Source organism: Hippopotamus amphibius, chromosome 4 (genome assembly GCF_030028045.1).
Source record: "Hippopotamus amphibius kiboko isolate mHipAmp2 chromosome 4, mHipAmp2.hap2, whole genome shotgun sequence".
NCBI classification, from domain to species: domain Eukaryota; kingdom Metazoa; phylum Chordata; class Mammalia; order Artiodactyla; family Hippopotamidae; genus Hippopotamus; species Hippopotamus amphibius.
Window position 1 is genome coordinate 179523397 of NC_080189.1, and position 21271 is coordinate 179544667.

The window sequence follows — 21271 nt, forward strand, 5'->3', positions numbered from 1 at the left end:
ATAACACTCTATTTCCTGTTTCCCTTTCCTAGACTGCAGCCCCTCAGAGAGAGGGACCTGTGTCTTAGTCATCTCTACATGTGCCTAGTACAGTGGCTGTCACACAGCAGGCATGGAAGGTTTGAAGAAAGGACCAGTGGATGACTCACATGGAAGGACTGCCAAAAGCACAGCCTCATCGTAAAGCCTAGTGTGAATACCAATCAAGGTGCCAAGCGATGATGTAGCCCTGGCCCCTTCCTGTGAGAAGCCACTTGTCTAGGAACTTCCCTGGCCAGTTCCTGAGCTTCTGAGGCCCTAGAAAGTATAAACCAGGACTGAGTACTGTCACTCTCAGTAGATTGTAATCCCCACCCAAAAGGTCTCTTTTTGGAAGCATCACTGGGTGAAGAATACCAGGGACACAGGGCAGAAGCATGTCTCATCTCAGACACACTGACAGTGATGCCCAGAACTGGGTGGTACTCATTTGGCTCACTGCTTCTTGGGCATGTTGCTCACAGGACAGAGATGCAAGAGTCTAAATCCAGGTCTTAGTCTAAACTCCTAGATGAATAAATAAAGTATAAAATGAAGAATTTTCTCACGAAATTTTTCTTTACCTTACTCCCTACAACCATTCTCTTATCTTCACAGGTTAAAGAGAAACTATTACTTTAAATAAAACCTGTAGTTCCTGCTATATGACCTGCAAATATAAGTTTCATATGATTTTACTATGGTTTCCTTATTTACATTTTGGTCTAAACACAGTCTTAATACCTAAAACATAATAGAGGCTCAATAAGTATCTGATTTAATAAAACCAGGTAGAGTATTTTTTTATATTCTATCCTAAAGGATTTTGGACATAGAAAAAAAATCCACCTGTACCTGAGACTATCTTTCTAAAAAGAGCCAGCTGACCAAGGAATAAACTGATATTTCAAATGTATGAAGTAAAGGCAGAATTGGTTACAATTCCTGCTTAGAAAGATATTTTTAAATTTTGTGTATAACAAAGGGCATTATTAAAACATTTAGCAAAATGTGAATGGGGTCTGAGGATTAGATGCTAGTGTATAATACCAACTGTCTCGTTTTAATGGCTGAATTATGGTTATGTAGAAGAATGTCCCTGTTTATGAGAAATACACACACTCAAGGCTGAAGGGACATCAAGTTAGCAACTTACTCTCAAATGGTTCAGGAATAAAAATGCTCTTTGTACTGTACTTGCAACTTTCCTATAAGTTTGAGAATGTCTGAAAATTTTTTTAATTAAAAAATATATATACAAAACCAAATAAAGGGCAGGGAATTCACACTCTGAGTAACTTAGATATATGATTTATATGACCCACAGGGTAGGGAACACTGCAGCGTTTATATAATTCTAGGGGCCTGAGAGACAGAGAAGTGGGCAGGGTATGAGAGAACAGAAACTTTCTTAAGCAACTGCCACTTAACCAGCTCCCCAGATGAACAGATACTCTCGAGTTCCCTGATTTAAGCTACCCGTGCCTGCCATACTGACCTGTGTCCCTCACATGCTACCTGCTGGCTGCTGGTAGACAAATCCCTAACCCATCTGCAACTTCTGCTCTCACCAGTTGAATTATGTGTTCAGTATAGTCACCATGGGTCAGTCATGTTTGGCCCCAAATCTGCTCATCCCAGCTGTATGTCACTGTTAGCATAGTTTAAGTCAATATTGTGCTAATGGATGACTTTTAAGTATGTAGACTGAAGCGAAAAAAAAATCTGAAAAGCCTGAAAGGATTCTGCATTCAGACTGCTTTGAAACTATTGTTTTCGCTCTGTTTTAAAGAAACTGAAACTGAGAACAGTAGACAAAGCCTTCTGGGTATACATTAAGCAAAAACTCTAACCAGAGACTCATAATCAAAAAAAAGGCCTTGTCCTAAATTTTAAAAAGAAGTGGTTAAAAAAAAAGAAAAGAAAAAAGCAAATGATAACAACAAAATCATGACTGTGGACTCTGGACACTCTTGTTGTTAAAGAATCTGTCCTTTTTCCAGATGTAATGATCCTAGCATGTTACCCGAACATCTCTGATCACAGTTTGCTCCTCTGTGAGAAACATATCGTATGAATTCTTGCCCTACAGTGTTGTTGTCTAAAAGAAATGTACTATGCACATAAAACTTTTTCAGCATTGCTGAGCAAAATATAAATAAATAAATAAAAAGAAGTGGTAAATGAACATATATTCATAAATGGAGTGTTTAAGGTATGTATTACTCTCCTGATGTCCCAAATTAACCAACAGCCACCTGCTCAATCAATGCAGAAGGAGAAAGAAATGGATGAAGCCCTTCTGACTTCTGCACTGGACCTTGAACTAGTTGTTTCATTTTCCTGTCTTAGCCTTGCACATTCGTTAGCTCTTGGTAGACAACCCCCAACTATAAACTAAGGAGAGTAGTCTAGAGATCATTAGTTTCCAAACTTGAGATCATGTATAAATCCAAATCCTATCTGGAACCAAGTAAATCTGAAGCAGAAACAACAGTCTGCAGTTTCTGAAGATTCACAAAAATGTGGATAACTTGTTTACATGTGGAAAGCTAGCGATAACAGACACTAAGGACACCTTTTTCTAGAAACCTGTATGACCACCTTTCAGCTATGCCAGAGTGGGTGGGAATGATCACAATAATAGAGGACTACTGACTGCTTACTACTGGCCAGGCACTGCTCTCAGAACTTTCCCAAACATCATATCATTTAATGCTCCAAACCACCCACGGAGGCCTTTACAGGTATCAGCTCCATTTTACAGGTGAGGAAACGGAGCTCACGGCGACCAGGCAAACTGTCCAAGATCTTCAGAGTCTATGAATCTTTCTACTCTAGAATGCCATTTATTTCAACGTATTTGCTTAGCATATATCTTTCAGAGTATTTAACTGTAATAAACTTAAGTTTTTACAAACAAGTTTATAAGTTAGAGTTTCTAATTCTAACAAGATGTGTTTTTTTGTTTTTGTTTTTAAACTCTGAGAAGGGATGCTCCTTGTACAAAGACTCTAGGACTCTGATTCTACACCAGTATCTCTTGGCCCTCTTTCCAAGTATCTCCCAACCCTTCATGTCACTGCACACAAAGAGATATTTTCTCTGCACTCTATGGTATGGTGACAGAGAGCAATCAGCCAACCTAGGGTAGAGGAAATACATCACACACAAGAAACCCAGTGACCAGACACACTGGTTAGGAAATTCTGCTAAGATAATAGCCCATCATAACAGTAACAGTTCTAGAACCAACACTATACAAAGTACACTTAGTCGGTAATATTAAAACAAGGAAAGAAAAAGGGGAAGAGGCAAAACAAGGAGGTAGAGTGGCAGGCAGTTTGGCAGGAAAGTTCGATCCCCAAAATTCAACTAAATGTGTTTAAACTCACCTGTTATAAAGCTTCTCATAAAAGCTTTTATTAGGTAGTGTTATGTGAATGTTGGGTAATGTAAGTTCCAGCACATAGTGAGAATTGCTGATTGCTTTATCCTGAAACTCTGTCATTTCTACAGGGTCTCCTGGCATCACCATCTGAAACAACAGTTGAGTGCAAAAAAAAAAAAAAAAAAAGCATCAAATAACCATTTTATATTTAAAATAGTAGTAGCATCTTCTTACCCTACCCGTATGACTTGTATGTGAGCAAATAAATAAGCATGTAACTTTTAACCAAGGGAAAAACATAGATATTATCCATTCTTAGAGCTAAAAATCTAGCAAAAACAGTATACAAAGTATTTTTTTTTAAGATAAAGCATTAAAAGCTACCCAATAGAGAGTAATTCCTTTGTTACTTTTATTTTACCTGTTCATTTTCAAACATTACTCTACGAGAAGAGAAGGGAGACGGGGCTGGTCTTCTCAGATCACAAACGTCTTTCAGGGAATGAGCACCTCCTTCCTCTTCTTCCTGATAGTGGCCATCACTCTCTTCTTCTTCCTCAGCTGCTATTCTCTCCAAAATGGAATGCATGGCTGGCGGGTTTATTTTCAGTACAATTCTGATAGCAAAGACAATTTTAAAAATCAAGATCTAAGTGTAAACTGCAAAACTAACTTGTATACAAACTAATACAAAGCCCACTGATTAAATCATTACTGATAGGTGTCAACTTCCCTACAAAGTCTAATTATATCTAATGCAGCCCACTCCTGAACATGCTGTAAATTTTTTTTTTAAATTTATTTATTGGCTGCATTGGGTCTTCGTTGCTGCACACAGGCTTTCTCTAGTTGCTGTGAGCAGGGGCTACTCTTCATTGTGGTGTGCAGGCTCCTCATTGCAGTGGCTTCTCTTGTTGTGGAGCACAGGCCCTAGGCGCATGGGCTTCAACAGTTGCGGCACATGGGCTCAAAAGTTGTGGCTCATGGGCTCTAGAGCACAGGCTCAATAGTTGTGGTGCACAGGCTTAGTTGCTCCGTGGCATGTGGAATCTTCCCAGAGCAGGGCTTGAACCCGTGTCCTCTGCATTGGCAGGCAGATTCTTAACCACTATGCCACCTAGGAAGTCCTGCGGTAAATTTAAAAGTGTGGCATTGAGGAAACAAGCAAATTGAAGAAGGGCATTAATATTTTATACTTGGATAACTGGAAAATCTGATCTTTTAAGAATAAGAGGGTTATTTTAAATTTTCACTAAAAAACTTATTTACAAAACAGAAGCAAACTCACAGACACAGAAAACAAATTTATGGTTACCAAAAGGGAAGAGGGTGGGGGAGAGATAAAAGAGGAATTTGGTATCAGCAGATACACACTATTATATATAAAATAGATAAACAACAAGGTCCTACTATATAGCAAAGGCAACTATATTCAATATTCTATAATAAACCATAATGGTAAAGAATATGAAAAAAGAATACACAGGAACTTTCCTGGTGGTGCAGTGGTTAAGAATCTGCCTGCCAATGCAGGGGACACAGGTTCGATCCCTGGTTTGGGAAGATTCCACGTGCTGCGGAGCAACTAAGCCCGTACGCCACAACTACTGAGCCCACATGCCACAACTACTAAAGCTTACACACCTAGAGCCCGTTCTCCACACCAAGAGAAGCCCACATACTGCAATGAAGAACAGCCCCTATTTGCCACAACTAGAGAAAGCCCATGCACAGCAACAAAAACCCAACACAGCCCCCCAACAAAAGATAAAAAAGACTATATATGTGTGTATATATATATGTATGCATAACTGAATCACTTTGCTGTACACTGGAAACTAACAAAGTATTATAAATCAACTATATGTCAATAAAAAATTTTTTTTTTCCAATTTCATTAACACCTAGCAAATTTTACCTAAGAATTCTCTTTATTATCATTAAACCAAGTCCTACGTGCCAGCTGTTCGGCTATTATGGAATACTTGCATACCTAAGAAACCTCATGTTATATAAATTGTTCAAATGGAAAAAGGAGAGGTTGATTAGGGAATATTTTCAGAACTGCAACAACAAAGTAACCTTTTTCCTTTCGGAACTGCAACAATAAAAGGCTTGTATTATTGGTGGTGTTTTTGGTGTTATTTATAGCTACAAACCCAAAATATCAGAAACTAACAGCCTTTGATGACATTAGCTTCTGCCCCAGAGTAATGCCCGTCCCTTGCTAATCCTCTGTGGCAAGTCACTAGCACAAAGCTTTGTAGTCTTTTTATCACACCAACCTGCTGTCACTATGAGGCATGGCACTCTCAAACAAAACAGCTGTGTTGCATCTATAACAGCCTTTTTTTTCCCTAAGAAGGTGGTGCCAGTTAGTTCCAGTTATAAACCAAAACAACTGTTTCCTAATTTATAGATATCCTAATGTAAACTCTGCTTTCAAACTACCTAATTGAGGTAGATTCGTTTCTTATGATGAAAACTTCTGCTCATGACCAGCCATGCACTGACAATGCCTGTCCTAGGAGTCTGACAGGTCTGATACATAGGGGACGGGGCTATAAAAGGCGTCAGGTAGAAAAAAAGACACTAGAAAGATCACTTTAATTCTTAGAGAGGCTTCATGTACTCAGTCTTCAATGTAATAAAGGATCATTATTTTCGGTAAACTAAGTTCTTTTAAATGTCATCCAAGCCCACTATCAGGCTAATTTAAAGAATGATTTCTCCTGCCTAAGAAATCCTGAAGCAGTGGTTCTCTAAAGCCAACTGCACATTCAAATCACCTGGGGTAATTTTTTTTATTGCAGTATAGTTGATTTACAATGTTGTACCAGTCTCTGCTGTACAGCAAAGTGACTCAGTTATACACATATAGACATTCTTTTTCTAATATTCTTTTCCATTATGGTTTATCACAGGATAAACCATAATGGAAAAGGATATTGAGTATAGTTTCCTGTGCTCTACCGTGGGACCTTGTTGTCTACCCATTCTATTAGTTTGCATCTGCTAATCCCAAACTCCCACCCTACCCCTCCCCAAACCACCCCCAGCAACCACAAGTCTGTTCTTTATGTGAGTCTGTTTCTATTTCCTAGATAAGTTCATCTGTGTCATATTTTAGATTCCACATACAAGTGATATCATATGGTATGTCTTTCTGACATCACTTAGTACTATAATCTCTAGTTCCATCCATGTTGCTACAAATGGCATTATTTCATTCTTTTTTATAGCTGAGTAGTATGCCATTGTATATATGTACCACATTTTCTTTATCCATTCATCTGTTGATGGACATTGAGGTTGTTTCCATGTCTTAGCTATTATGAATAGTGCTGCTATGAACATATCACCTGGTGTAACTTCTAAACTATACTGGGTGCCCAGGGTCTATCTCAGAATCTCAAGGTGGGGCCCAAGAATCAGTGTTTTGTAAAAGCTCCCCAGATTTGAAAACACTTTCCTAAAACAATCACTGACTATAAAATTCATCTGATAATTTACCAAATGGTGCTGTATGATACCTCTTCTACTAAAGCACTTTTCAAAAATGAACTATTTTTAGAACAGTTATTCTTTTGTCCATCTAATTAGGCTAGGTAACTTGAGGCCAGAGAACACAGTTTATACGTCCATCTTGGTCAGTATCTCACAGGCACCTTTGATAAAGTAGTATTTAGTATATATTTTTTATTTAATTTTTCCATCCTCCTCTGGGTTCTCTCATCAAGGCTGGATATTTTAAGCTTAAATTTAATAGCCAAAATGTCGGTCAAAAAAGCTATAGCAACTTGTTTTTGAAAGGAAATTCTCATTAAATATATGTCTCATATAGATTTGCTTACTCACCGTGGCCAGTCAAAGTCATCTGACGACGCCGTGTCTCCATCCCCTCCACTAGCCACGTGGAAAAACTTAATAGATGGTTCTCCTTTATCTTCCTGGAATGACCCTAATAAAACAAGACTGATTAATGGAAATGCATTTCTTCTCAAATACAAAGAGAAAAGATACTTTCCTCCTTAAAGGAACAAAGATCCTCTAAAACAGGGACACGATGCAGCATTAAGTTCTACATTTATTCATTTATTCCTGCTGCACGTGTACATGTGGGGAGAAAGGATAAGCAGGTAAATTAAAGATGCTGTTTTCTGTTCAAATTGTTAAATACCAATGTTTAATGTGTAAGGTGCACAATCATAACATATTAAATACAAGGGACTTCCCTGGCGGTCCAGTGGTTAATACTCCGCATTCTTAATGTAGGGGTCACAGGTTTGATCCCTGGTTGAGGAACTAAGATCCCACAGGCCGCATAGCATGGCCAATAAATAAATAAATAAGCATAACATATTAAATATAGTAGTTACCATTTACTGAGTGCCACTTAGCGATTATTCTTTTTAAAAATTTATGCAGTTAATCTAGGAACAGAGATAATAACTACGTATCTTACATGTCTATTTTGTACCAAGCACTATAAGAATTACTTCTTCACAATAACCCCATATATGTTTTTTCATTCCATTTCACAAAGAATGACTTTCCACCAGAATAATGAGTTTCTTATCACTACAGATAAGGGAAGATTCCAGACAATCCCTAAAGGCCTTTCCGTGAAATCACAATTGGCAAGTCAATTTTAAATATCTCTAAAGGTATGTTAAACTCAAAACAAGGGAAGGAAAACTGCAGCCTGCAGAGAAAGAGGTGAGCAGAACAAGGAGGGGAGGGGAACTTAAAACAGATTTTACAAAGAAAAGTCACTAGAGATTAGTATGATAGTTGAAAGCTCAAGCTCTAGTGTCAGACTTGGGTTTGAATCTTGATTCTGCCACTTATTAATACATTGACCTTGGGAGGTACCTCTTCAGAAACTGACAGACTCCTCACTTATAAATGATAAAAATAATTGGAAGTAATAAGCCTACCGTAATTATGATGATTAAAGGAAACAAGATAATGTGTGTGAAGTGCTCAGTACACAGCAAGCACAGAGTGGCATTTGATAAATTTTGGCTACTATTAGCCCTACAACAAGTAAGTAGTAGGTGGTCTTAAAATGCAGGCTAAAGCACTATATTCTCTAAGGGAATGCATGGTAGTTTCTTTTAAAAAACAGACTGACAGGACTTCCTAGGTGGTGCAGTGGTTAAGAATCCACCTGCCAATGCAGGGGACACGGGCTTGAGCCCTGCTCCAGGAAGATCCCACATGCCACGGAGCAACTAAGCCCGTGAGCCACAACTATTGAGCCCATGTGCTGCAACTATTGAAGCCTATGTGTCTAGAGCCCAGGCTCTGCAACAAGAGAAGCCACTATAAGAGGAGCCCGAGCACCACAATGAAGAGTAGGCCCCACTCTCAGCAACTAGAGAAGGCCTGTGTGCAGCAATGAAGACCCAACACAGCCAATAAATAAAATAAACTAAAAAAAAAAAAAACTGACTGATATCACATATTTGTATATAATATTAGAAAAATTGGCTTTCTAACATATGTTCTTTAATTTTATTGTATTTGGAGGCTGTCATATACTTTTTTTTTCAAGATTTTTAAAAATATTTATTTATTTTATTGGCTGTGTTGGGCCTTTTTTGCTGTGCATGGGCTTTCTTTAGCTGCGGTGAGTAGGGGCTACTCTTCGTTGTGGTGCATGGGCTCCTCATTGCTGTGGCTTCTCTTGTTGCAGAGCATGGGCTCTAGGCGCATGGGCTTCAGTAGCTGCAGCACATGGGCTCAATAGCTGTGGCTCATGGGCTCTAAAGCGCAGGCTCAATAGTTGTGGCGCACGGGCTTAGTTGCTCCGCGGCATGTGGGATCTTCCTGGAGCAGGGATCGAACCCGCGTCCCCTGCATTGGCAGGCGGATTCTTAACCACTGCGCCACCTAGGAAGTCCTGTCATATACTTTTCTTAATGTAAGTTTCAGTAGCAGTTGTTAGCTTCTAGTCTGGCTCTTTTACAGGCACAGTCAATCTTACCAACTAGTTCTCTAAAGGTAAGTTCCAGTTTAACTTGTTCAGGGGTTGATCCTCCTAGAAATTCAGTCTTAAATTCTAGATCTGTGAATGCTAAATGAAGAATCTCCTTCTGAAGTGACTTCTTAAACCATGGTCCTCTCTCTTGATCTGATCGAAGATCAGGTATTGGGAAGCGAACAGAAAGGTTTAATGCTGGCGTGGCAACTTGAATTGATATCCGACAATTTGCAGGATTATGTGCATCATCTAGAAACACTTCAGTGAAAGCTTTGTGCTAAAACACAAAACATCAAAAATATTCCAAAGTGTTAAATTAAGCAAACAAACACAAATGACACTAGTATTCAACATTACAATATACATAATCACTATTTCCTCATTCAGGATAATGCATTAATATACAATTAACTACTATCATTTTAATTCAGTGTAATGAAATTCTATAATGCAACAGCTACTGACGAAAGTCAAAAATTACTGGCAAAAGCTAAATCCTCATATAAAAAAATTACTTAAAGTAAAAACTGAACCAAAGTGAAGACACAGGTGCTATAGATATATATATATCTTACTATAGACTACAAAGAATAATGTGTAAATTAGCTTATCAATAAACTCAATATGGTTAAAAATCACTATAGTACCCAGCATTCAACTTGAAGGATTTATCCACCAACATGCTACTTTAAAGACTTCAGTGTGAAATCCGATGAATTAGGCCAAATGCAAAGGCCCATCCCTGACTCATCTCTGTATTTCCAGGACTAAGCCCAGGCCCAGCACATCACAGGTTCTAAATAAATATTCCCTGAATGACTCACTCTGAGCTCCCATCCAGCCCAAGGGTATGTGGCCATGAAATATCTCTTAGAAACCAAAACACGTATGCATGTATGGCTTTCTTTACTTAAAGCCATGTTATAATAAAAGGGTCAAAGAACATGCCCTTCAGATAAAAGTCTATTTCTATTTTTTCCCTAAAATGAATTAAAACTTATAAAAGCTTTAGTCCAGCGTAGTGTAGGTGATAACACTCCTCAATTTCATGGATTCGTCTCTAATTGCCTAGATTGGAAAGTTCCATTTTTATGCTAAGACTTGGATCCTATTCTTTCTCTCCCCTATTTGACTTTCTAATACGAACCCCCACTCTCAGCAAAAATTGCTCAAGAGATAAAATCATCATCCCAATACCCAATACCTCTATGGCTAACAGCAAAAACAACCCCACTAGCCCCACAGAACTTAAAATAACCAGCAATTGTTGACAACAATTAAAGAAATCTTGATTTAATGTGAATACTCACCCCTAATTAAGGGAGAAGCAAATACATGGACAATTTCTTTTCCCTTTTCTTCTTTAGACAAAGCTGTCTCTGTCTGTGCCTACTCCTAAAATTCCTAACAGACACCTTGCAAATCTGACTTATATGATTTGCTTAGAAAAGACTCCAGGCACCAGATCTAAGTAAAAGTGATACAATGTGATGCCCAACAACACAATATGATAAGTTATGTTCCCATTTTCAAGAGTATATCCTACATTATATGGGCTACATGTTATAGGAGCTTCAAGTAGTTCATTACATGTGTGAATAGATAGTCACAGTTTATAAAATTCAGATAAAGACAGAAAAGGAAACCTAATTCCCCTACTCTAACATAATCAATGCTACCAAATGGTATATTTCCATCCAGTCTTTTTCTATACAATTTTATTTACCCAGTTGTAATAAAAGTTTATGTGAAAAAATATAGTCTACTTTTTCACTTCATACTTCTTCAGGAGCCTTCCTCATGTTGCTGTACCCTCTTTACAGCCATCATTTAAAGTGGCAGCACAGGAAAGAAATCATAAAGATCAGAGCAGAAATAAATGAAAAAGAAAGGAAAGAAACCATAAGAAAAATAAATAAAACTAAAAGCTGGTTCTTTGAGAAGATTAACAAAATTGATAAACCATTAGCCAGACTCATCAAGAAAAAAAGGGAGAAGATGCAAATCAACAGAATTAGAAATGAAAAAGGAGAAGTAACAACGGACACCTCAGAAATACAAAACATCATGAGAGACTACTACAAGCAACTATATGCCAATCAATTGGATAACCTGGAAGAAACGGATACATTCTTAGAAAAATACAATCTTCCAAGACTGAACCAGGAAGAAATAGAAACCATGAACAGACCAATCACAAGTACAGAAATTGAGGCAGTGATTAAAAATCTCCCAACACACAAAAGCCCAGGACCAGATGGGTTCACGGGCGAATTCTATCAAACATTTCGAGAAGAGTTAACACCTATCCTCCTCAAACTCTTCCAAAATATTGCAGAAGGCGGAACACTCCCAAACTCATTCTATGAGGCTACCATCACCCTGATACCAAAACCAGGCAAAGATGTCACAAAAAAAGAAAACTACAGACCAATATCACTGATGAATATAGACGCAAAAATCCTCAACAAAATACTAGCTAACAGACTCCAACAGCACATTAAAAAAATCATACACCCTGATCAAGTGGGGTTTATCCCTGGGATGCAAGGATTCTTCAATATACGCAAATCAATCAACGTGATACATCATATCAACAAATTGAAGGATAAAAACCATATGATCATTTCAATAGATGCAGAAAAAGCTTTTGACAAAGTTCAACATCCATTTATGATAAAAGCTCTCCAGAAAATGGGCATAGAAGGAAATTACCTCAACATAATAAAAGCCATATATGAAAAACCAAAAGCCAACATCGTTCTCAATGGGGAAAAACTGGAAGAATTCCCTCTAAGAACAGGAACCAGACAAGGGTGTCCACTCTCACCACTATTATTCAACATAGTTTTGGAAGTGTTAGCCACAGCAATCAGAGAAGAAAAAGAAATAAAAGGAATCCAAATTGGAAAAGAAGAAGTACAATTGTCACTCTTTGCAGATGACATGATATTATATATAGAAAACCCTAAAGACTCTACCAGAAAACTGCTAGCACTAATTGATGAGTTTAGTAAAGTAGCAGGATACAAAATTAATGCACAGAAATCTCTTGCATTCCTATACACTAACAACGGAAGAGCAGAAAGAGAAATTAAGGAAACTCTCCCATTCACCATTGCAACAAAAAGAATAAAATACCTAGGAATAAACCTGCCTAAGGAGGCAAAAGATCTGTATGCAGAAAACTTTAATACATTGATGAAAGAAATCAAAGACGACACAAACAGATGGAGGGACATACCATGTTCCTGGATTGGAAGAATCAACATCGTGAAAATGACTGTACTACCCAAAGCAATTTACAGATTCAATGCAATCCCCACCAAATTACCAATGGCATTTTTCACAGAACTAGAGCAAGAAATCTCACGATTTATATGGAAACGCAAAAGACCCCGAATAGCCAAAGCAATCTTGAGAAGGAAAAATGGAGTTGGTGGAATCAGGCTTCCTGACTTCAAACTATACTACAAGGCCATAGTGATCAAGACAGTATGGTACTGGCACAAAAACAGAAAGGAAGATCAATGGAATAGAATAGAGAACTCAGAAGTAAGCCCAAACACATATGGGCACCTTATCTTTGACAAAGGAGGCACGAGTATACAATGGAAAAAAGACAGCCTCTTCAATAAGTGGTGCTGGGAAAATTGGACAGCAACATGTAAAAGAATGAAATTAGAACACATCCTAACACCATACACAAAAATAAACTCAAAATGGATTAAAGACCTACATGTAAGGCCAGACACTATAAAACTCCTAGAGGAAAACATAGGCAGAACACTCTATGACATACATCAAAGCAAGATCCTTTTTGACCCACCTCTTAGAATCATGGAAATAAAATCAAGAATAAACAAATGGGACCTAATGAAACTTAAAAGCTTTTGCACAGCAAAAGAAACCATAAACAAGACTAAAAGGCAACCCTCAGAATGGGAAAAAATAATTGCCTATGAAACAACGGACAAAGGATTAACCTCCAAAATATACAAGCAGCTCATGAAGCTTAATACCAAAAAAGCAAATAACCCAATCCACAAATGGGCAGAAGACCTAAATAGACATTTCTCCAAAGAAGACATACAGATGGCCAACAAACACATGAAAAGATGCTCAACATCACTCATCATCAGAGAAATGCAAGTCAAAGCCACAATGAGGTATCACCTCACACCAATCAGAATGGCCATCATCACAAAATCTGGAAACAACAAATGTTGGAGAAGGTGTGGAGAAAAGGGAACTCTCCTGCACTGTTGGTGGGAATGTAAGTTGGTACAGCCACTATGGAAAACAATTTGGAGGTTCCTTAAAAAACTACAAATAGAACTACCATATGATCCAGTAATCCCACTCCTGGGCATATACCCAAAGAAAACCATAATCCCCAAAGAAACTTGTACCATCATGTTTATTGCAGCACTATTTACAATAGCCAGGACATGGAAGCAACCGAAATGCCCATCAACAAATGAATGGATAAAGAAGATGTGGCATATATATACAATGGAATATTACTCAGCTATAAAAAGGGATGAGATGGAGCTATATGTAATGAGGTGGATAGAACTACAATCTGTCATACAGAGTGAAGTAAGTCAGAAAGAGAAGGACAAATATTGTATGCTAACTCACATATACGGAATCTAAAAATGGTACTGATGAACTCAGTGACAAGAACAAGGACGCAGATACAGAGAATGGACTGGAGAACTCGAGGTTTGGGGGGGGCGGGGGGTGAAGGGGAAACTGAGACGAAGCGAGAGAGTAGCACAGACATATATATACTACCAACTGTAAAATAGATAGTCAGTGGGAAGTTGTTGTATAACAAAGGGAGTCCAACTCGAGGATGAAAGATGCCTTAGAGGACTGGGGTGGGGGGGGGGGATTCGGGGCGGGGGGAGTCAAGGAAGGGAGGGAATACGGGGATATGTGAATAAAAACAGATGATTGAACCTGGTGTACCCCCCCCAAAAAAAAAAAAATTGGCAGCATAAAACTGCACTCAGTACCTTAGCACAACTTATTTAGCTAGTCTACTATCTAGATATAAAAGATGTCTCCTTTTTTTCATTATTAAAAATAATGCTGTTTTAATAACATATGCTATTTAACCTATTAAGAATACTTAAGCTCAGAAATCATCCCAATAAACCTATTAGCTAGCTATAATTATGATGTGTATTGGCAACTTTTTAAATACTTACCAGACTAATATGCTTATTATATGACGTATACATGTGCGATGCCATCATCTCCACTGTAGTGAGTTTCTGTGGCTGAAGCAAGGAATTTAACCTGTCCACGATACTGATATCCAGCTCACAAAACACCGGATTTAACTTAACTTGTAATTCTGCCTTCTGAGGAACAGAACTAAGTCTTGCTTGACTACCCTTCAAAAAACAAAGGAAAGGGGGAAAAAAAAAGCATTAATATGAACACTAACAATTCTATAAAATTAAATGAAAACCTTGTGATTGTGATAAAATATACATCAAATGAAAATTTACAGGTGGTAATCACACAAAAAGATCTCTTACCTGGGGTCCTTTATTCTCAGAATGCTTATAATGAAGCTGAAGACACACAGGGGGAGGAGAATCAGTTCGTTCTTCGGAATGGAACATTAAAAGCTTAAAAACAAAGATGAAAATAAATTAAATATACCATATTAAGCTGTAAGTAATCACATGAATTAATAGAGGAGCTAATATAATAGTGGAAAGAGCCTTTTGAAGTCAGAAAGGCTGGTTTAAGCTTCAGTTTTGTCACCTACTAGCAATGTGACTTTTAGATAAATTAGTTAACTTCTGTAATACTTGGTATCACATCTGCAAAATGTATGTGAGGATTCAAAAAAGTGCTTTGAAAATAAAATAAGTCATAAGGGCAAAGTAACAGCAGTTAAAATGTCATTTCAATAGCTTTTAAAAGTTTCTCTAGGACATGCTTTTAGGATAGGGGAAAAAATAAGATTAATAATAAATGGGCACAAGACATTTCACTTATCTTGAGCAATGCTTAGCACATAGTGGGCATTCAATAAGTATTTGCTGAATAATAGAATTCTTCTGAAATTAAGTGCTTGGAAAATGAGTGAAATGAAGTCATTTGTCCCATAACCTGCCTGACTCTAAAACAAGTCAACTCTAAAATGTAACATACTCTTTTAATGGCCTTAAGGGCCATACTTAAAAATCTGTTTCAACAAAATATAAATGCAAACACACACAAAAAAACTTCTTCCTATACAACTTCCTGTGCCTTTTTTAAGCAAATCACTGCCGTTCATACAATTCTTAAAGAATAAGGCAGATTTAAAGAATAATCCTAAAGGAAAACTATCAGCATTTACCTCTGTATAGTGAGGAGGAACAGAATGAAAATCAGTCGGAAACAGGCATTCCAAAAGTTCCATTTGCCCAATGGACAGATCAGTACTGAAATACTGAGAAGCTGATCTTTGTCTTTGTTCGTAGGATACTTTGATGCCAGTACCTATAAATCTGTTATTAAAAAAATGCAGCATTTAAGAGTATCCGTATACTTCTAAACAATGTGTCAAAGAATAGTACACAACTGTTAATACCTACCTGTTCTGACAAGTTCAAATTGTTAGTAAGAACTAATATTCTTAAAGATATTAACCAGAAAGACTGCTTCAGATTCCCCATTCCCTGACACAAGACAAAGAAATCAGATCTGCTGATAAGAAATTATCCAGGATATATTTCCCAACACTGCCCTTCCCTCCTCTACATTTTAAAATTTACACTGTGGTGGATAAAATGTTTCAAATCTGTAAAATATGTGTGTAAGGTTTCTTAAGCTTATCTAGTAGAATCTAGTAGAATGCAATATTTTAAAAACTTTAGTCAGTGGAACTCAAATGGAGGTCTACCTCTAGTTTTTGTTGCTTTTATTGTATTTCCTACTGGCAGATATTTGAAACCTTGTCAAAAATGGGAAGGAAAAAATGTTTTTGCAGTTTTATTATAAATATTATGGTCCTAACCTGTACAGTTTGTTGCTAGATATAAAAACTACTTTGCATATTAATTTTAATACTTCAAAAAAGTTAAAACGAAAGCCCAAAGTGTTTTCTAAAAATATTAATATATGTGCCTAAGCCATATGAAGTAACGTATGAGTGGACAATTTATAGGTCACTCTCATGTGAAAATAAATAATAGTACTTGCACATTAGCAATATTACACATGCTTATAAATTTAATTATCTCCTCATCTATTAGGATTCAACCCATGAAAAGATCAGTGGCTATTTGAACAGTTTTGATTTTTCTTTTTCAAGCAAAAATTGAAAATGTAGCATCCAAGCTCAGGATGAGCCTTAGTATCATTTCCCACCCCATGGCCAGTGGCACATGAATCACTTCCAAGTCCCTTTTTCATTAGCCTATTCTATCCTCACCACCACTGCCATCTCTGCTAAGCCTGTGACAGTAAGAACTATTTTTATGACCGTAATGGTGTCAGTGGGGAATCAAGATAAAATGTGGCCAAAGAAACTTGACAAGAGCGAGGCAGGGAAATAAAGAAAAGATAATTTAGACAACTCCAAATTATACAGATCTTATATCTGAATGTTTCACCTGCCAAATAACCTGAATGAGAGATTCCATGGTAAACATCTTTGCAGCACCACAAGAAAACCTCACTCACTCCATTCATTTACAAGTAAAATGTGAATTGGAAAAACAAGTGGAGACAGGTAGATACTGTAGATAAATGAAAAGTCCACATTTGGTTCTTTTTCAAGGATCATTAATAAATATAAGAATTTACCTAAGGTGATCATGTGAGCAAGCTTCTGCAAATACTGCTCGAAAAGACTTAAAATCTTCTGTCGAAAATCTTGCTCGATCAATCTTCTCTATACAAGTAAAGAAAGCTATCGCCATAGGTGTCAATGGATTAAGGTTCATTGACGTTTCAGGTGGAGATAAAGGATCGATGTGAAGCACAGAGACTGAAAAAGTTCCCACAGCTAGTCTAAAAATAAGTTCAGGCCTGGATTCATCCACTAAAACAGATCTAGAGGGGAAAGCTGAAATACGCATTAAAATTATATTCACAAAATTTAATACTTAAAACAATCCATCGTATCAAAATTATAAAACATTTACTCGTGTTAATTTTTAAATTAAACCTGAAGTTTTAGTCTTAAAAAAATACGATCACACAACAGTTACAGTGGTATTAAACAAGTAAAATAAGCTGTAATCTTTCTGCATTTTATATCCAAGATCCTTGATACTTGAAGTACAAAAAAAATTGTTACAATAGGAAACATATGAAGAAAATTTTTGCATTAATAAAACTGTACTGGATAAAGTCAGAGATTAACCAAAAGCTGCTCTTCAAATTTTCCTTTAAGCCTGTGTCTATTTCAATTAAATTTTGCAGAAAAGAAACCTGAGGCTCTCTTTCAAGGGAAGTGTAAACAGTGAAATAAAAATCAGATAGTTGGTTGAGACTCCTAAACTGCAATAATAATATGAAACTTACCGTGTGTTTTACTAAAAATATTTAGTAAAATATTAAAAATATTTAAGTATTTAAACACACAAAGAATACAATAAATAGGCAACTACTTTGAAATGCTTCACAGTGAATTGTTCAACAATGCTTCATTTTCTTTCTAAACTTTGTTAAGTAGCCTGGACCAAGGAAAATTTTATGAAGAAAAAGAATCAGTAGAGTGGCATTTTTTAAAAATAAATTTTTTTTTAATTTTTAAGTTTTTAAAAATTCCAGGGGAAACTATCCACAAATGTCTTTTTTCCACTTACCAGCCTTCTGTAAAGATGCTGGGAGAACGAGGTTGGACGGTAATGCCGGCCCCCTTACTGGCTGTTCTTTATGGTGATCAAGGAAATCTCCCCACGTTGGCTGAAGCTATAAAATAATTTTTTTAAAGCATATGAATAAAGTGCAAAATTTTAGAAGCAACTTCTCAAGAATAGAACAAAAATTAAATAATACTTTACCACGGTAGTACTTAACGGAGATCCTGCTGGGGTGTTTGTATATGTGCTAGTTAGTGATAACTCAAGGTCCATATTTGGGGGTTCCCCAAGGGGTGGAAGGGAAGAGAGACTATGGGACATGTCCATATCAGCCATGGAGAAGAAAACTTCTTCTTCTAGAGAGAATTAAACTTTGTCAGTTTTATTATAATTCTACCAATTCACATTTTAAATAAGTTCATATATATTAATATCATAGTCTTCCCTCAGATTATCTGACGAACAGTGATGTTCTAAATTTTATGTTACTTCTGATGGAGTAGTTTCTTTGGGTCCAAGATATTAATGTCATAGTAAAATCTCAACTGAATACAGATTAACAAAAGGTTAAGTCAGCCACTGGTGAGCTTTTTAAAAAAAGTATGATAAAATAGTATAAATATCCTGCAATCTCTGGTTTCATATGGATATAGGTATTTCTTCAAAAAAAAAAAAAAAAGAGTTGAATATTTTATTTAGAATTCTATTATGTTTTACTTCTTTCTGAAGACTGTTTTACCCTCATGCAAATGAAGTTTTGTTAGAGCCAAAATTTCTTGAATAGACTTTAATGTTTTATTCAGTTCAACATTCCATACTTAAATTGATTCTTATTATTTATGGTATTAGTGCTTACACATTCTGAAATGCAAAGTAAACTAGGTAAAGATTATATTTACATATAACTGATAGGAAGATTAATGGACAAAGGTTTCTATTTAAAGAAAACTGTAAATCATTATGTGAACACATAAGAAATTGACAAAATGAATAATTACCCCAATTTATCTTTTGTGTAAATCCACATTTTTAATTGACTCTTCTTAAAATAAATCATGATTTACAAAAAAAAATACACAATCAAAAAAGGGATACTGCAGCACGTGTGCCAGTGCATCACTGTGATGCTGTGGTTAGATCAACATAAATTTAAACCTTCTTACACTGTGGGTCTTCAGTCTTTTCATTACTAAACTCCATTTCACAGCAGCCAAAATTATGTTTACCCTGCTCGATGATGATGATGTATGATTCTAGAGTCAACTTTTTGAGTTGCTTACCCCGGCTAGAAGGTGTACGAGCTGTTTCTGTCTCATAAAAGCTCTGCTCTGAGGATACACCCGCAGAGAGAGAGTCTTTCCTCAAATAATATCGGTTTAATTCCATTTGAATTCGATATTCATCTTCTTGCTGCATGGGTCGGTTTTTTCTATCTTTGTTAGCTAACCCGATTTTGCTTGAATTTTCTACAAGTACGCAAAAGGAAAGCAAAACAGCAATTAAATTTGGAGTTAATTAATCATTTCTCTCCCAACACACTTATCCAATATCAATGGCAACTACTTAGCACCACAGTCAGTGTCAACCACCACTATTTAACATTAATTGGCAATCTAAGCAATAGCTCTAGGCAGCCAGCTAGGAATCACAAGACCTAATCTTTGATAGATAAGTCATTAAAAAAAAAACATGTTTAAGTGTGTGCTATTTACTGTGTTTAAGAATTACACCTTCTCGGTTGTATGAAGTACTGCCCCAACCAAGGAAGTAAGTCAGTCAGTTCTGAAAATGTTATGTATGTGACACAAGGAATCTGAACACTAGATCAACTCGCTGGATCCACTTGATGCTTTGTGAGGACCTAGAGGGGTGGGATGGGGAAGATGGGAGGGAGGCTCAAGAAGGAGGCGATATGGGGATATATGTATACGTATAGCTGAGTCACTTTGTTGTACAGCAGAAACTAACACAACATTGTAAAGCAGTTATACTCCAATAAAGATGTGAAAAAAAATCTGGACACTAATTCGTGCCACAATAATACAAAAGATTCAATCAAATTTAACTATTGAGGATTCTTATTTACAATACAGCTTTAAGTTTAAACATTCTTATATAACAGTACAATTTCCTATTTGTATGCTATATATTTTAACTAAAAAGTTTTAAAGAATTAGAAATAATAACAGAGTTATACTTGCCTGGTCCAGCAATAGCTGCTAACATATCCAAAAGCAAGTGCACCTGCCTTGGTGACAGGAATAAATGTATAGAGTCTATCTGTCCATCAATATCCAACTTCAAAAAAAAAAAAAGAAAGAAAGAAAGAGAACTACTCAGGATGGACACTCTTTATAAACTCATCACCGCAAATCCCCGCCTACTTTAATGCACTGAGAGGAATACAGATTATTTAGCCTTGGATTCCTTCACCTAAGATTCTCTCTACTAATCCACACAATCTAAATGAAAATATATAAGGTACCAACTGTTGTTTTAAGAGGGGACATCCTCTTGAGAAATTCCCTGTTGGTAAGCCCAATGTCAGACATTGTGTCTCTGAGTTTTCTGAGTATTTAAGGTATCTGAGGAGGCCTTAAGACATAGCCTCCAAGAAAGAATATTAAGATTGCAGTATACAGGGATATGTGTATAAAAACAGATGATTGAACTTGGTATACCCCACCCCCAAAAAAAAAAAGTGAAAACATCATCCCTTGAAAATTAAAACTAGCTATACCTTCCAAAAAAAAAAAGATTGCAGTAATAGAGTGATCATTCTTACTATGATTTCAAAAGACTCAAGTCATAATCTTTAGAGCTTGATTCAAACCAAGAGCAAACAAAGCTGACTTTCATAAGTTTGCACACAGATCACTCTCCTTCCTAGAACACGCAAGGACCTTCTCTGTCAACAGTGTGTCCCTCCAAATGCCCACCCTCCACTGGACATGGAGCCACAGCAGAAAGAGGGTGCTCATGTGGAATTCCCTTCTCTTTTCCAACTCTTTGTCCATTTTTCCTTCTAAAAATAAAAGCCCAATCCCC

General features: G+C 36.7%; 1 protein-coding gene across 2 annotated transcripts in view; it reads right to left on the reverse strand.

Moving 5' to 3' along the window:
• Positions 1–21271, reverse strand: part of ATG2B (autophagy related 2B) — a 77499-nt gene that overhangs the window by 39949 nt on the left and 16279 nt on the right. For both annotated transcript variants that reach the window (XM_057732479.1, XM_057732478.1), the window contains exons 7-18: positions 20425–20521; positions 19504–19689; positions 18425–18579; positions 18227–18332; positions 17220–17481; positions 15769–15919; positions 14954–15046; positions 14618–14806; positions 9402–9675; positions 7268–7370; positions 3831–4026; positions 3414–3556 (exon numbers count right to left, since the gene is read on the reverse strand). In XM_057732479.1, the coding sequence (XP_057588462.1) occupies positions 3414–3556; positions 3831–4026; positions 7268–7370; positions 9402–9675; positions 14618–14806; positions 14954–15046; positions 15769–15919; positions 17220–17481; positions 18227–18332; positions 18425–18579; positions 19504–19689; positions 20425–20521 (1955 nt within the window). The remainder of the gene's footprint in view (positions 1–3413; positions 3557–3830; positions 4027–7267; positions 7371–9401; positions 9676–14617; positions 14807–14953; positions 15047–15768; positions 15920–17219; positions 17482–18226; positions 18333–18424; positions 18580–19503; positions 19690–20424; positions 20522–21271) is intronic.